Raw genomic sequence first — 17,165 nt, forward strand, 5'->3', positions numbered from 1 at the left:
GGCACGCTGTGCTCGGCTCCTGGTCTGGTTGGTTCGCGCTGCCCACGCTGGGCTCTGCTCCGCTCCGCTTTCAGCTCCGTGTGGAATGGACCATCCAGGCTGTCCTGGGCCAGTGCCCTGCTTCCCTCCACTATTTTGTGGGTTCTGCAGTTCTTCTCTGTCGTCTTTGGTGTTAGTGAGTTGAGAAGTCTGGCAACTGCCACAGGTCACCGATTCAGGGCGCTAGGGCATGCTCCTCCCGGCTCCTCGTCTTGTTGGTCTGCACCTCCCATGCTGAGCTCTGCTCCGCTCTGCTCCGCTCCCAGCTCCGTGTGGGATAGACCTTACCCAGAGACCATCCAAGCTGTCCTGGCCTGGAACCCTGCTTCCCTCTGCTATTTTGTGGGTTCTGCAGTTCTAGAATTGGTTCAGAGCCCTTTTTTATAGATTTTTGGAGAGACTTGGTGGGGAGCTCATGCTAGTCCCTCCTTTCCAGCTGTCATCTTTGCTCCACACACTAGTCTATTCTTTAAGGTGTTATTTTCTTCATTATGTTTCTGGGTCTCCTTTAGCCAGTCATTGACTTGTTTTTCATGGTTTTCTTGCATCCTTCTCATTTCTCTTCCCAATTTTTCCTGTACTTCTCTAACTTGCTTTTCCAAATCCTTTTTGAGCTCTTCCATGGCCTGACACCAATTCATATTTTTCTTGGAGGCTTTTGATGTAGGCTCTTTTCCTTTGTTGACTTCTTCTGGCTGTATGTTCTGATCTTGTTTGTCAACATACAAGGAATATAGAGTTTGAATTTAAGTCTGCATTTGAGTCTGAGTTCGTTTTTGCTGCCTGTTCATGTTCCCAGCCAACTGCTTGACCCTTGAGCTTTTTGTCAGGATATGACTGCTTGTAGAGTAGAGAGTACTTTGTCCCAAGCTTTAGGGGCTGTGCTGTTGTTTTCAGAGCTACTTCTACTCCACAGTCACTGCAGGCTCTGTCACAGCAGTGCTCCTCCTCCCCCAAGAACTGCCAACCATGACCACAATCCAGATCCAAGCAGGGCACAGCAGTAGAACCTGCCTCTGTGCCCACAAAGTTCTTCTTGCACTCCCACTTTGATCCGCTGCTAGATTTCTCCCACCATGTGATCCAGTGACTGGGTCAACAGCTGATGCTGGAGCTCTGGAAGTAGCCTTAGGAGCTTCCTGCTGCTGCCACCACCACCACCTCTGTACCACCTCTGCCACCCCCCGTGATGGGGCCAAAATGCTGTATACTCGATCCTGCAGTTTCCCACTAACCTCCTGTTTGGCATCGTTTGTGGGTTGAGAATTCTGGTAACTGCCACAGCTCAATGATTCATGACCCTAAGGCCTGTTCCGGCTGGTGTTCTCCTGGTGTGGTCTGTCCTGGTGCGGCCTGTGCTGGGCTGTACTCCACTCCCAGCACCATGTGCGATAGACCCTTCCCAGCGATCATCCAGGCTCTCCTGGGCTGGAGACCTCTTTCCCTCTGATATTTAGTCAGTTCCTCAGATCTAGAATTTTTTCAGAGCCATTTTTTATCGGTGTTTGGAGGGATTTGGGGGAGAGCTTACGCAAGTCCCTGTTTTCCAGCCACTATTTTGACTCTGCCCGCGACTGTTTTGTAATAGCAAGTGTGATGAGTTTTCTTCATATTAAGATTTTATTACTCTTTTTAAATAAGTACTGTTCTATAGTTGGAACTGTTCAAATGAAGTTTAGTGTATGGAATGTTGGACTTATTTTTTAGGAAGACCTGAGTTCGGATTTTTCCCTCTTACATTTCCTATCTGTGTGAACCTGGACAAGTCAACTTAATTTCTCTTAATTTCAGTTTTCTCATCTGTAAAATGGAAAAATTATAGCACTTAACTCATACTGTTGTTGTTATGACCAAATGAAGTACTGTGTATTTAGTGTGATTTCTATATGTCAAGACTGCTGTATAAATTATTACTAGGTACTGGACCTTCCATTTCCATTGAAAGTTGGCAACTTCTTTGAAACTTACAGTCCTACAACTTTGCCTAGAACTCTGAGATGTTGAGTGACTTGTCAAAAGTTGTGTATGACTTGAACCCAGTTCTTCCTGAATTAGAGATATGTTCTTTATTTACCATGTTGTCTCTTCTGTTATTATTATTAGTATCATTGTCGTCGTCGTTGTCGTAATCATCATTACTATTACTATTTTTTATTTGCAATATAGTTTCCCTTAATACTATATTGTGGAATAGCTAGTGTCAGGGTTTGCCTTTTTTTGGAAGGGGGAAGGCAGGGCAATTGGGGTTAAGTTACTTGCCCAAGGTGACACAGCTGGTAAGTGTGTCAAATGTCTGAGGCTGGATTTGAACTCTGGTCCTCTTGACCCCAGGGCTGGTGCTCTATTGACTGCACCACCCAGCTGCCCCTAGTGTCAGTTTTTTATTGCCATGTTACAGAGGAGGAAGCTAAGGCTCGGAGTTTAGATGACTTAAGCCTATGCTTGAAGTACTCCATCTTCAACTCCCCCTCATAGAATCCCTTTTTTCCTTCAAAACTTGGTTCCCCTACCACTGTCTATATGAAGCCTTTCCTGATACTCCCAGTTGCTGGCAATTTCTCCTCCTAAATTATCTTGTATTTAGAGTGTGTGTGTGTGTGTGTGTGTGTGTGTGTGTGTGTATGTGCATGTATGTGCATGCATTTGTGTTTGTGTAAATATACTTACATAATACATATGTTTTCTCCCATGATAAAATTTTCACTTCTCGAAGGTTAGGGCTTTTTCATTTTTGTATTTGTATCCTCAGTTCCTAACACAACTACTGGCAAATAGTTAGCACTTAGCAAATTGTTTACATAATTTGGCCATTATCACAATCCTGTTAAGGGCCTCAAGAAGGATTTGAAATCAGGTCTCCTGACTTCCATGTGTAGTACAAGTAAGTTCCTACTTATTACATTGTTCTTGTTATATCATGTGGTTGGCATTTTATCTACTCATAAATCATAAATCTTACTTTCTGCTAATTTTCAAAATTTAGTAATCCAAAATGAATGTTTGGTTACGAGGGGGAGTTGACCAAGTTCTACTTTATTTCTTGCTTACATAATGTTAAGCAAAAAGATGTCATTATTTCATTTTTGAAAAAAAACTTTTGCTTTTATGTGCAGCTTATTGTGCATTAATAGTTATGAATTTGCATGTTTTACATATAAAAGTGTAAAAAATTTAGAAATAACTTTTTTCTGACTGTGTTTGGACTACTGTCAATGTAGAGCATCATCTAAGCAATTTTTACTTCCTTCATCTCTTGCTCCATGGTTTCTGAGGATAGTTGGAAAAAATCTCATATATGAAGATATATTGTATGAGAAATAGAAATTAGAATTAATTTTAATGATATTTTAGTTTAGGTATTTATGTATTTCGACACCTGGGGACCTTGAATAAACAAGGTTTCCGTGAAAGAGTGCTAGACATATGATCTATTTGCATCTTCTTTTATGTTCTTCTGAATGCCTATAAAACTGTCAGTTTGAAAGAGCCAGTTTATCAGCGTATGGATAAGGAAAAGATTAGTTTCCCTGGTTCCACATGTTTCAACTAGGTTTTTTAGTTGCATGAAGATCAGCTAACATTTTTCTTTCTAAAATTTTAAATTATTTTGAAAGCATGTTTATTTTTGTAATGAATTTATTCATATTTTTAAAAATCCAAATTGTAAAAATGTGTAATACTAATTAAAAACTCCATGCATTCTTCAGTATTGTAAGTTGGTGGCAACCAAGTATACATGCAAATTATATATGTGTGTTATCCTTGTCTTTTTTTCAAGAAAAATTTCAAAAATTTCCTTAATTTTAGAGCATTTTCTTATGAATTTTTTGTGATATATAAAACAGGATACAATTTTAGTTGAAATATATTGAGAAATCCATTTGTTTTCTATACTCACGGTTTCTTTACTGATTAATTATTGTTTTCAGACACATACACTTAAATATTAATGTAGAGTGCTAACTAACATGTTAGTCTTTTATTATGAAAATAGGTAGTTGTTTACTCATTCAGATAAATGTTTATTACAGATCAAGTATCATTGTTCTTGATCTCTTTTGGTGAGTGTTGCTAAATCTGTCAGTGCAGAACAGGAGGGCATGGAGATGATAATGATGATATTTGTTCTTTGTCATGTAGTTTTTAAGAACAAGCACATATTTTACTGGAACAGTTCTGTGTGGCATATAATGCAAGTGTAGCTCTCTTCATTTTAAAGATGAGGAAACTGGGGCTCAAAGTGGTCACATGATTTGCTCGTGATTTAGTGGCTCATCTGTTTCTGAAGCAGGATTCAAACTCAGGTCTTAATTCAGCTTGAACTTGCTATTAAATACATTATTCTGCTTTTTTTTTTTTTACAATACTATTACATCTAAAAATAATGTATACCATTTTAATTCCCTAGCCAACTCCAATATCTTCACTTCTCCCCAGTTTGTTAGCTTCCTCCAATCCCAAATCATCATGCTGTTTATGGATGCAAAGGGCTAGGTTAGAATCTCAGATCTATCAACCTGTCCAGTTTTGTGACTTTGGGTTGTCTTGGGTCAGGACAATCTCTCTGGATCTCATTTTTCTTTGTCATATAATCGAGATTTGGAGGCAGAGGACCTGGCTAGAATACCAGACCAGCAAGTTACCACCTGTGTGATCTTGGGAAAGTCACAACCACTTTGGTTCTTTTTTTTCTTTTACAAAATGTGGAGGTTGAATTTCCACGGTCCTATTCATACCTAGATCTGTAATCCTAGGAAACTAGTCCACTTAAAATCTTAATTTTAAGACTTGAAGTCTTAAAATCTTTATCTGATATGAATGTCCTGCTCTGTAAGTTTGCCATTTATCTCATTCCTCTTAGGTTCTTTATTATCACTATGACTTTCAATTGTTCCTTTTTTAAATTCCTTCCAAATCTGCTCTACTCTCTCTTCAGTTTTGAAGTTTTGATTTCAGAGATGACAAGTTCAACCATTTGTTCTCTTTCAGTCTTTTAGATTTTTGTTTTCAATTTTGTTTTATTTTTATTTCTGAATTCTCTCTCCCCTTCTGTTTGTCTTGCAATGTATATATGTACTGCATGTGTGCAATGTCTTTCAAATTCATGTTATCTAATTTCACTCATGTCATCACTGTTGCCCAGAAGTCCTTTTAGTCTCCTTTGTTTTACTCTGTTATGTTGCTTGTAGCCACTTGCCCAAACTTTCTCCTTTATTTTCAGCCCTCCTTTACTTTTTGCTCTCTCTTACAGGACTTCATCTCCTACTTTACTGAGAAAAGTTGAAGCCATTGTGAGCATCCCTTGTAAATATCTGCTCAACACGCAGATCTAAATGTGTTATTCTTCTTCTCAAAGTGGTCTTTTTGAACCATTTCCCATCTTATTAAAATACAGATTCTTTAGCGAGGCATTTGGAGGCTTCTACCATCTAGCTGCACTCTCCCTTTCCATCTGTGTTTCAGAACCATCCTCTTTAGTCTTGTTTAGAAGACTTAACCTGTTGTGTGTTCTGATACTCTAAACCTGTTTTCTGACCAAACTAGAATTTCATATTCCTGGGCTCTTTTCTTGTCCCTGCCTATCCTCAGTGCTCTAGCATAGGCTCTAGAGGTACAAATTCCTTACCCTCAAGTAACCTGCTGCTCTGGCGAGGTGGATACAACAGGTTCACAAATAAATATAGTTAAAAAACTGAAGTGGGGAGGGAGGAGGAAGCAGAAAAACTACAGGAAGAAGAGAAGACTCCCTGGAAGGAGTAGCACGTAGGCAGATCTTTTGGAAATGAGGAGGCACTTTTTTTAAAAGGAAGATATTTGTTATTTTCAGTGTCATGACACCTCCTCTGTGCAGCCTTCCCCCACCCCTCAGTTTTTTGTATGTTCTGCTTTTTGATTATTCTTCATTAGGGTAGAATTGCTCTGAGGGACAGAGAGAGTATAAATTTTGTTTTTGGATCTACAGTTACTAACAACTAATAGACTCTTAATAAATGTTATTTGAATTGAATGAAATTATTTTATATGGTGTTTTATAAAGGTGAAGGCATTTTTATGTTCTTTATTTTATTATGTCCTTATGGGTCATGGTGTTTTTCAGAATTATAAAGGATATTCTTATACACGGTGTACTAAAACTCTTAGTGCAATTTTTAAGCTATGTAAGCTTTAATGTACTCTTTCCTTCACTCTGAGATCTCCTGCCCCTATGTTCTAGTGTTCCAGCACCATACCAGAACCACTTCCATTTGAATTGTCTTAGGAAGATTCTGAAGATGACAAGATAAGTTACAAGACACGGAAATCCTTTCTCAAGTTGTACTGCCAAGCTTTCACAATCTGCTACAGAGAGTGCAGTTCCAGTGAACTTGAAACATAGTCCAAATGCCATATGTTCACTTACTTAAAAATGTTTTACAGAGAACTTGGATACAAGACAAGTACTCACATGGTGGTCAGAAGAAGTGGTACAAGGATACTTTCAGGATCTCTTTGAACAATTTTAGTATCAATTGTGAGACATCGGAGATATTGGCAAAGGACCGTCCAACATGGCATGCCTGTATCGAAGAAGATACTGTGTGCTATGAGCAAAGCAGTAGCACAAAGGAAATGTGAGCTGTAAAAATCTAGAGACATCTCTGTCCCAAGTGTTCTAACAGATTACTTGTGCCAACCTGTGGCAGAGCCTTTGAACTCATATTGGAGTGATCAGCTACAACTGAACACATTGTGTCTTCAGCTGAGCATCATGATGTCATTGGTCTTTGAAAATGGAGGATCAACAGCAACAACAACAACAACAACTCTTTATTTCGTTCTGAGGTCTATTGTTGCCATGTTCTGTCATTCTGCCATCCATGCCCAGCATCGCCTCAGGCCATAATCTTCTGGACTAGCAACTATTAAAACTTAAAACTGCACTACAAGTTATGGGACACTTTGTATATCTTTATCTTCTGTATATCTCACTTGTGACTCCAAGAAGTTGTAGTGTGCACAGTGGCCATCTCCTGGTAAACACACAGGCTAAAATAGGTCTGGGATAGCCTGCAGGCCTCAGACTTGTCAGTGAGGCAGGGGGATGTCTGCCTCCATCATGTGAAGACTTCCCCTAGCAGAATGGGTAGACGTGAGCAGTTTGTGTCAGTAGCTATGAAGGTGGCTAACACAGGCACTGTGGAGTGCTTAGAGCTTGGTTAGACATCAAAGATATCAAGGTTGTCCACTGCATCCTGGGACATCACCAGTTGGTCCTGACTTTTGCCTTGCCACTGGACTTTGATGACTCTGGAATAGAGAACAAGGCTGACAACTTTTCACAACTGTCTCACTTAAATGTAATTCATGTAGAAGTCAAGCCCTCACCCTCTGAGGTCATTGGTCCTCTTCAAAAAAGAAGGATGAACAACAATCTTTGTATATAGCTATCTGTCCCGTGTGTGTGTGTGTGTGTGTGTATGTATGTATATATATATATATATATATATGTATATATACATGCACTTTTAAGCAATGCATACACACACACGTATTTAATTCAACAATTTACCATTTATTAAGTGACTACAATATGCACTGGGATTAAAAAGACTGAAATAAAACAGTTCTTGTCTTCATTGAAATTGCCATTTAATAGGTGGGTGACAACATATAAGCAGATAAATAAATACAAAATATATATACAGTGTAATATATTGTAATTTTAAAAATTATCTTGAATTGAATTAAAAAATTAAATTAATAAGCATTTTTTCTCTTCTCTCTACCCCTATCGGCAGGAAAAAATGCCTTGTAATAAATGTGCATAGATATTCAAAACAAATTGACACATGTGCCACTTGTACAAATGTGCTAAATTTTATTCTGAGTCTTGAGTTCCTCACCTTTCTGTCAGAAGGTGGGCAAAAAATGTCATTGTCAGTTCTCTAATTATTAATGTTTTGGGGCATTTTTTCATATGGGTACAGTTTTGTATGGCTACAGCATTGATTTTTTCATCTGTTGATTATTTGCAGTTTATCCTTTATATATGGCTTTTCCAAGAATAGTTGTTTGCATGTTGTCTCTCTCTGTCAGATACCCCCATGAACTCCTTTAGAGCAGGGCTTGTCTTTTGCCTTTTTTTTTCACATCCCCACCTCTTACACAGTCCCTGGCATATAGAAAGTGTTTATTGACTAATAATAATTGACTAATAAGTGTTTCTTGACTGACTGGCTGACTTCCTAGGAAAACCATCTGTTCATATATTTTGTTCATTTATTAATCACAGACTTTGACTAAGTTCCTTATATATCTTGGAAATAATACTTGTATCACAGAAATTCAAAGATTCCCCCCCCCCCCCCCGTTGCCTGGAGATTGATTTTGTTTGTACAAAACCTTTAAAATTTTATGTAATTAAATTATTTATTTTATCTTTTGTGGTCTTTTCTGTTCCTTTTTGTTTAGGGATTTTGTAAGATAGAGATGAAGAGGGAGTGTATTCTGTATCCTCTTCTTTTTACAGATGTTGAGCTGAGTCCTAAGTAAGTTGAGTGACTTCCTGTATACATGTACTAAGTCCTGTCTACATAGAGACAATTGAATTCCCATGTAAAATGGTGTGATCAGCAATTTAAAGAAAGTAAAGATATAAGGGAAATAGTTCCAGAAAAAAGAACCCTGAATATTGAAGTAGTATATATTAAAGTAGAATATTCAAGTACTATATGTTGTTCTGTTGTTTCAATTTTGTCTGACTCTTCATGACCCCATTTGAGTTCCATAAACTTCTGTATACTAAATGCTGTGCTATTCTTTTGCAATTTTATGGTGTAAAATGACTTTCCTAATTTCTTCAACCATTCCTCATCTTTCATGCTTTCAAGGATTCAGGTCACAGGCTTCTGCACCCTTTCCAGGTTTCCCATGTCCCTTAAAATATGACTTTCACAACTGAAAACCTACATACATGTTTTTCCTCTCATTAAACCAAAAAACAAAATTTTTGAAACACATTCAATTATGTGTGTATCAATTTAATATAAACATCACTCAATCCCATTTTCATGAATAAATGAAAGAAAAAGACTTTATTATGTGTTTATTATGTACAAAGCACTGTGGATATAAATAGAAAAGTCAATGACAGTCTCTCTTTTCAAGGAGCTCACTTTCTAAAAGAGGAGATAACACATATATAAGGTTTAAACTATGAGTACGATAGAAAGATCCCATGGTATTTAAGGTCCAGCAGCACAGCAGATGTTAATGTATCTTTAATGTTCTTTCCACTGATAAATTCTTATCAGTGTTGAACCATTTAATTGAATCATACAAAGGACTTTGGTGATGATATTTTCCCTAACTGCGGGCCCCCTTCCCCCCACCCACAGGTTTTCAGTAGATTTTGCTGTAGCAGATGTAATTGCTAGGCCTCTTTTCCACCAGAGTTGGTTCCCAGTATAATAGATAAGAGGCTTGGCTAGAAGCAGGATGGATAGTCTAAAAGATGCTGCTAGTTTCAGGGCTCTTGGGCTTACATACCTGTTGGTGGCAGTTGGTCAACAGTTGGTGTTTATGGTATTGAGGAAGATGAGTGCCTTCTCAGTAGTGATTGCTTCCCTCAAAAATGGTTATAAAGTTAAGGATATTCTGAAGATTCTTGGGTTCAGAGACTTGATGATTGGTGGTGGTTTTACTTCCTTGGCAATGTCACCTTCTCTGTTTCTTTCAGGGTGCCCTTAATGATTCATCTAGGCTGTCTTGCCAGTTCCATAGTTGGCAGTTGGATTTCATTTGGTGGGAAATGGCTGACCCTTTTTCCATCGCAGTTGCTTACCTGAATGATATCATAGTTGTGCTGGAACTAGGATCAGTGGTTTTGGGATTGTTGCCACTCTAAGGGCTCTTTAGTTTATATACCCTTCAGTAGCAGTTGGTATTTGTAGTAAAAAGGAATATTGACCCCTTCTCCTCAGTGATTGTTCCTTTGTCAAAGATTATGGTGCCTGAACTAGAAGCAAGGACTATGGTGTAATGGACATTGCTATTCTCAAGGCTCTTATATTCAGGGTCCTAGGCTGTCTCTGGGTCTGAGGAGAGGCTGTGGGTCAGCTGTTGGTGATGATTTGACTAGCCTGACACATATTACTGCCTATCTGTCCCTTAGGATTCCTTGCTTCTTCAGCTATTACATAGTAACTGTTGTGATTATGTGATTGAACCTCCTTGCCATTTTAATGTATTTATTTGCCATTTAATGTATTTATAACTTCATCATTCCTTTACATACATGTCTCCTCTCCGGGCTTGTTCTGTTTATAGAGAAGACCGAGATGTTAATTTCATCACATGACATTTTCAGTGGTGGTTGTCCATATCTGAAATTCTTTCCCTCTTCACTTTTGCCTCCTGGCTTCTCTGACTTCTTCAATTTTTTTTCTTCTTTTTAAAATTTATTTATTTATTTTTAGTTTTCATCATTCATTTCCACAAGACTTTGAGTTCCAAATTTTCTCCCCATCTCACCCCTCCCCCACCCCAAGATGGCATGCATTCTGACTACCCTTTCCACAAATCTGTACCCCCTTTTATCACCCCCTCCTCATCCCCTTCCCCTTTATTTTCTTGTAGGGCAAGATAGATTTCTATACTGCTTTGCCTGTATATCTTATTTCCCAGTTGCATGTAAAAACAATTTTTGACATTTGTTTTTAAAACTTTGAGCTCCAAATTCTCTCCCTTCTTCCCTCCTCACACACCCTCATTGAGAAAGCAACCAATTCAATATAGGTTATACATATTTAGTTATGCAAAACACTTCCATAATAGTCATGTTGTGAAAGAGTGACTATATATTTCCCCTCATCTTGTCCTGTCCCCCATTTTTTCTATTTTCTCCTTTGGCCCTGTCCCTTTTCAAAAGTGTTTGCTTCTACTACCTCTTCCACCAATCTGCCCTCCCTGCTATCATCCTCCCTACCCCATCCCCTTCCCCCATAATTTCCTGTAGCGTAAGATACCCAATTGAGTGTGTATGTTATTCCCTCCTTAAGCCAAATCTGATGAGAGTAAGATTCACTCATTCCCTCTCATCTTCCCCCTCTTCCCCTCCATTGTAACAGTTTTTTCTTGCCTCTTTTATGTGAGATAATTTGCCCTATTCTATATCTCCCTTTCTCCTCCCAATATATTCTTCTTTCACCTCTTAATTTTATTTTTAGATATCATCCCTTTATATTCAACTCACCCTGTGCCCTCTGTGTATGTGTGTGTGTGTATATATATTTATATATGTGTATATGTGTGTGTGTGTGTATTTATTCCCTCCAACTACCCTAATACTGAGAAAGGTCTCCTGAGTTACAAATATCATCTTTCCATGTAGGAATGTAAACAGTTCAACTTTAATAAGTCTCTTATGATTTCTCTTTCGTGTTTACCTTTTCATGCATCTCTTGATTCTTGTATTTGAAAGTCAGATTTTCTATTCAACTCTGGTATTTTCATCAAGAATGCTTGAAAGTCCTCTATTTCATTGAATATTCATTTTTTCCCCTGGACTATTATGGTCAATTCTGCTGGGTAGGTGATTATTCATTTTAATACTAACTCCTTTGACCTCCGGAATGTCATATTCCAAGCTCGCTGATTCCTTAATGTAGAAGCTGCTAGATCTTATATTATCCTGATTGTGGTTCCACAGTACTGGAATTGTTTCTTTCTGGCTGCTTGTAATATTTTTTCCTTGCCCTGGGAACTCTGGAATTTGGCTACAATATACCTTGGATCCTTTTGGGATTTTTTTCAAGAGGTGATTTGTGGATTCTTTTAATTTCTGTTTTACCCTTTGTTTCTAGACTATCAGGGCAGTTTTCCTTCATAATTTCTTGAAAGATGATGTCTAGGCTCTTTTTTTGAAGGTAGTCCAATAATTTTAAAATTATCTCTCCTGGATCTATTTCCTAGGTCAGTGGGATATTATACATTGTCTTCTGTTTTTTCATTCTTTTGATTTTGTTTGATTGTTTCATGATTTCTCATGAAGTCGTTAGCTTCTGTTTGCTCAATTGTAACTTTTAAGGCTTTATTTTCTTCAATGGGCTTTTGGATCTCCTTCTCCATTTGGCCAGTTCTGCTTTTTAAGGCATTCTTCTCCTCATTGACTTTTTGGACCTCTTTTGCCATTTGAGTTAGCCTATTTTTTAAGGTTGCATTTTCTTCAGTATTTCTTTGTGTCTTCTTTAGCAAACTTTTGACTTGTTTTTCATGATTTTCTTGCATTTCATTTTTCTTCCCAATTTTTCCTCTACTTCTCTTATTTGAGTTTCAGAATCCTTTTTGAGCTCTTCCGTGGCCTGTGACCCATTCATATTTTTCTTGGAGGCTTTCGATGTAGGCTCTTTGACTTTGTTGTCTTCTTCTGGATGTAGTTTTGATCTTCTTTGTCACCAAAGTAAGATTCTATAGTCTGATTTTTTTTCACCACTGTTTGCTCATTTTCCTAGCCAATTACTTGACTTTAGAGCCCTTTGTCAGGTAGTACTCCGCTTCCAGAGTAGAGAGTGCATTGTCCGAACTTCAGGGGTTTTGTGCAGCTGTTTTCAGAGATACTTCCAGGCTCCTGTAAATTTTCAGGTCTATGATCAAAGGAGAGGTGTTTACTCTTCTCCTGTCATATGCTCTGGTCTGTGAATGAACTCAAGCACTCTGTTCTGCCTTGGAACTGTGAGGAGGATTCCTTCTCCACAGCCGCCACAAGCTCTGCCACACCAGCATTCCTCCTCTCCCTGGGACCACTACCCAGATCCAAAGCAAGAGAATCCTGCCTCAGTGCCTGCAAAGAGATCCCTGCAATCCCCCTCTGATCAGGTGCTTGATCTCCCCACTGTTTGTGGGCCTGGAACTCTAGAAAGAGATACTCCTGCTGCCACTGCTGCTGTTGTCAACGCCACCTGCATTGCCCCAGGGGTAGGACCAGATTGTGTTTTTCTCTCAGCCTGGTCCAACAGAGTTTTCCCATTGACCTTCTATGTTGTCTTTGGTGTTTGTGGCTTGGAAAGTGTGGAAACCACCACAGCTCCCAGTCATTCAGTCCCCTGAGGCCTGCTCCAGCCTTGTCTGTGCTGGCATGGCCCACACTGGACTGTCCTCTGCTCTCAGCCCTGTGTGATCCTGTTGACCTTCCAGGTTGTTTTGGGCTGGAAATTTGTTTCATTCTGTCATTTTGTGGGTTCTGCTGCTCTAGAATTTGTTTAGTCATTTTTTGCATGTATTTGGAGGGGTTTTGGGGGAGAGCTAAAGCAAGTCCTTGCTTTTACTCTGCCATCTTTGCTCTGCCCTCTCAACTTCCTTCAGTTTTTAGCTAAGATCTGATCATTTACATGAAGCTTTTCAGAAACCCCCTTAATCCTAGTGTCTTCAGTCTATTGATTATCTTTAATTTATTCTGCATATGCCTTGTTTAGTATATGGTAGTTTTATGTTTTCTCCCCCATTAGACTGTCAGTAAGGTCTGTCTTTTGCCTTTCTTAGAATCCTTTTATAGTAGGCACTTAATATATGCTTATTGACTATTTATGGAAAAATATGTAGGATGCATAACTATTTTCTTGCGTTCTTATGCAAATTGTATTTCATGTCACAGTTTACATTTGGCTTTGGTCACATTTTTGTGAATTATTTATTCCTTATAGACTTCTTGTGAACTTCAGTTCAATAGTCATTTATTATTGTGCAAAGGACAATACTAGATACAAAGGTAATTCTAGGACAGTACTAGGATGTAAAGACAAAAATGCATAATTCTTTGTTCTCTGGGAGCTCATATTATATTGTAAGTGATATATCATATTTGCAGATAAGGCTAATACATTGTAATTTGAAGAGACAGAGAAATTTTCTTCCATTTGTTTCCCATTTTTTTCTTCTGTCTCTTGCACTTTGAATAGATTCAGAGATTTTAGAACTGGAAAGGACCTCATTGGATTTATGATATTCCCATTTTATAAATGACTTGCTCAAGATCATATCCCAAAGCTGTTGTAGGGACAGCCCATCTCCTATCCTCATTTTCTGTTTTCTGTATTTTTTATTCTAGGACTAAGGTTTTCATCTCTAGGGTTCTCATGTATCCTTGTCATTTACCTCGGTTTCACCCTCCTACCCCCTCCCTTCCCCTCCCTTTGGACTTTGAACAAAGTCCTTTCTTCTAGCACAGTTCTACCTCGACTCCTTTCAGTTTCATAAGTGGAACCTGTTGTTTCTTTTTAGTACAGTTGTTTATTCCTGGTATGATTATTTTCATTTCATGGCCATTCCCCATCCCCGTTTCTACCATCACATGAAAAATATATTTATATATCTCCTTTCTTTCTATAGATTGGTAGCTTTCTTTTAATCCATAGCCTCTTAACCTTTGGTCTGTGAGCATAGTTATTTATTATTTTGATAGCTGTATTGAAATATAATTTCTTACCCCTTTGAGTAGATTTTTGCTATTTTTTCCCCCTCCGTTGTATTCCTGTTTCCATGCCTTTATATTCATTCCACTTGAACCCTATCTTATGTTTTAAGAGGTAGTAGTTGAATTTGAATAAAAAGGAGCTAGATTTGAATTTTAGCTTGCTTTCTTCTTGTGTTAGTCAAGGATTTATAAGCCTCTTACTATATGCCAAGCATCACGCTAAACCCTGTTAATACAAATAGAAGCGGAAGGAACAATAGTCCCTGTTCCCAAGGAGCTTACTTTCTACAGGGAAAGACAACATGTCAGTGGAAGGATGCTGAAAACAGGTATGGAATATGAAGGCACCTCTCATGGAGGCCTTGGAAAGGAAATCCAGAGAATGAGGAGAGATGAAGTCTAGGGGTGGCCTTGACTGGGTCCCGTCATTTCTCTGGTCCTTATTTTCCTCATGCGTGAAAGGTGGGGGTAGAGATTGTGGAGGACAGTAGGAATTGTACTTAGATGATCTCTAGTGGTTTATTTTCCTCTATAGATCTAGCTTTAAATCTGTGATCCTTTGGTTGGTTCCATATTGTCACAAATTATTTTCTTTACCTAAATGAAAGGCCATTTATAGATATTTAACTGTATTCTTTTCCTTCAAGGTTTTACTTTGCACTTATCTTTCTCAGTTCAAATTCCAAGTAAGTGTATAAAGTATTAAATAGCCTCAGTTAAAGGTAATACTGTCTTTTGTAAAGCAAGTCATAATATTTTCCATGACTTCTTTCTAATTTATCTTTTTTCCCTTTTGAGCGCATTTCCCCAGCCCCTATTTTAGCTATACCTTTTGAAAAAATATATATTTTATTGATGCTATTGATACTCCCCTTCTCCCCTCATATAATTTTCTTCAGGGCAGGAATTGTTTCATTTTGTTTTTTGTTTTGTTTTGGTAATTCTAGTGCCTTGTACCTAACAGACACTGATAAATGTTTCTTTTTATTTCTGAAGTGACTAAAGAAAATGAATTCAGTGCCAGCTTCATGTAATGATTTGAAGATAGGAACCATGGAATTGATATAGAGATGGTGGAGAAGTCAGTCAAAGAAGGAAAAATTGTGTATTATGTAAGAGAGTGAATGATTGGCCAAAAGAGAATATCAGGTTTGGAGAGAGAGATGTAGTATATACTGAGAGATAGGGATCTGTAGTAGGAATTTTGAATGTTGTGCATTTTGTGAATGCAGTAATAAGGATAATTTGGGAATAGTGAAAATTTTTTTGAGGTAGAGAATGGTGGCAGAGGTGAGCATGACTGAAGCTAATAAGCACTTTTATATTCTCATTTTAATAAAATTTTTATTTTTATGCTTTCTTAGTGTATCTCTTTCTTGTAAGTACTTTATTGGATTGATAGATAGAAATATCATGTGACATAGGTTATCCCTCATTTCTTGAACCTGATAGGACACCTGATATTTTTATAATGCCGAAAATGTGGAAATGTGCCTGCCATATTCTCCTTTTACTATGGGTCTACCTGATCGTCTATTTTCAGTATTTGTTTGAGGTACATGTACTGATGAACAAGCTCCATGAAGTGTCCACCCAACTGAATGTTTTAGTCTTGATGATTAGCATGAATTACCCCATCAGCTGTCCCCCTGAAAGAGAAATCTATCTGTCTCTGTCTCTCTCCTCCCTTTTCCTCTGGCCCCTTTCCTCTCTCCTCCTTTATTCCCTTCCCTCCTGATTCCAGGTCTAGCTCATTATCCATAATTTCATCCTGTCTATCAAGGAAGATGGAGGGGTTGGTGGGATAATAGAACTTAGGATTTATAATTGAAAAGAAAATAAAGTCAGTGGATTAGTTTCTTGGATGATTCAGAAGAGTGGTTGGGGCTTGCTACTATCCACATGATTAAACACTTGAAATGCCTTGCTGTGTCTGTATAAATTGGCATGAAGGGAATCTTTGAAATAGTTAATTGTTTCTCAAAAAAAAAATCTAATGATCATTGTATAATTGTTTTATAGGTAGAGGATCATCTAATGCAAAATTACCTGCTGTCCCAGTAGTTTCTTCAGTTCCAGAAGACTCTGTTTCAAATATGAGGTATTGAATCCTAGTTTATTGATTTCCAACTTTTTTTTTAGTTGTACCTCTGATACCTAGCTGTATTATCTTTTTTTTTTTAAACACATGCAGAATTCCTTTTAATGGTTTGTTCTTGATGACTGCAGTGGTCTAAAGCTCTGGTATTATGGTGGTAGTTAATTTATTGGTGAGAAGAGCACAGAACTCTGAGAGTAGGGTTTCATGTGTTGCCACAATGACTCTGGTAAGGAGAAGACAGAGACATCAGAGTCATAGTGAAGCATGGAGGGCTCAGGGGTGGCCACTTCTGCAGCAGTAGAGAGTCACATGTAACCATAGTTCACAAGTTACAACATATCTACTTTAACATCTGTGAATCTCCTCAAATACAAATGACTTGTTTTTATGTCTGTTTCAATACACACATACTAAGTATTCATGCGTGTGTACATTTGCATGTGTGTATGCTACTACAGACCACTCCTGAAACTTCTATGCCACACCTTGATTCTGATGTCTCTGCCTTTTCCTAACGTAGCAATTTACTGTCAGAATTCTAGCTCTTCCTAACTAGAGAGGTTCCTTTCCCAGCAG

The 17,165-nt window shown here is 38.1% G+C and overlaps 1 protein-coding gene across 1 annotated transcript in view; it reads left to right on the top strand.

The window, feature by feature from the left end:
• Positions 1-17,165, top strand: part of LRBA (LPS responsive beige-like anchor protein) — an 820,489-nt gene that overhangs the window by 268,669 nt on the left and 534,655 nt on the right. The window contains exon 31 of the mRNA XM_036763368.1: positions 16,511-16,589. Within this exon, the coding sequence (XP_036619263.1) occupies positions 16,511-16,589 (79 nt within the window). The remainder of the gene's footprint in view (positions 1-16,510; positions 16,590-17,165) is intronic.

Source organism: Trichosurus vulpecula, chromosome 6, assembly GCF_011100635.1.
Source record: "Trichosurus vulpecula isolate mTriVul1 chromosome 6, mTriVul1.pri, whole genome shotgun sequence".
Lineage (NCBI taxonomy): Eukaryota > Metazoa > Chordata > Mammalia > Diprotodontia > Phalangeridae > Trichosurus > Trichosurus vulpecula.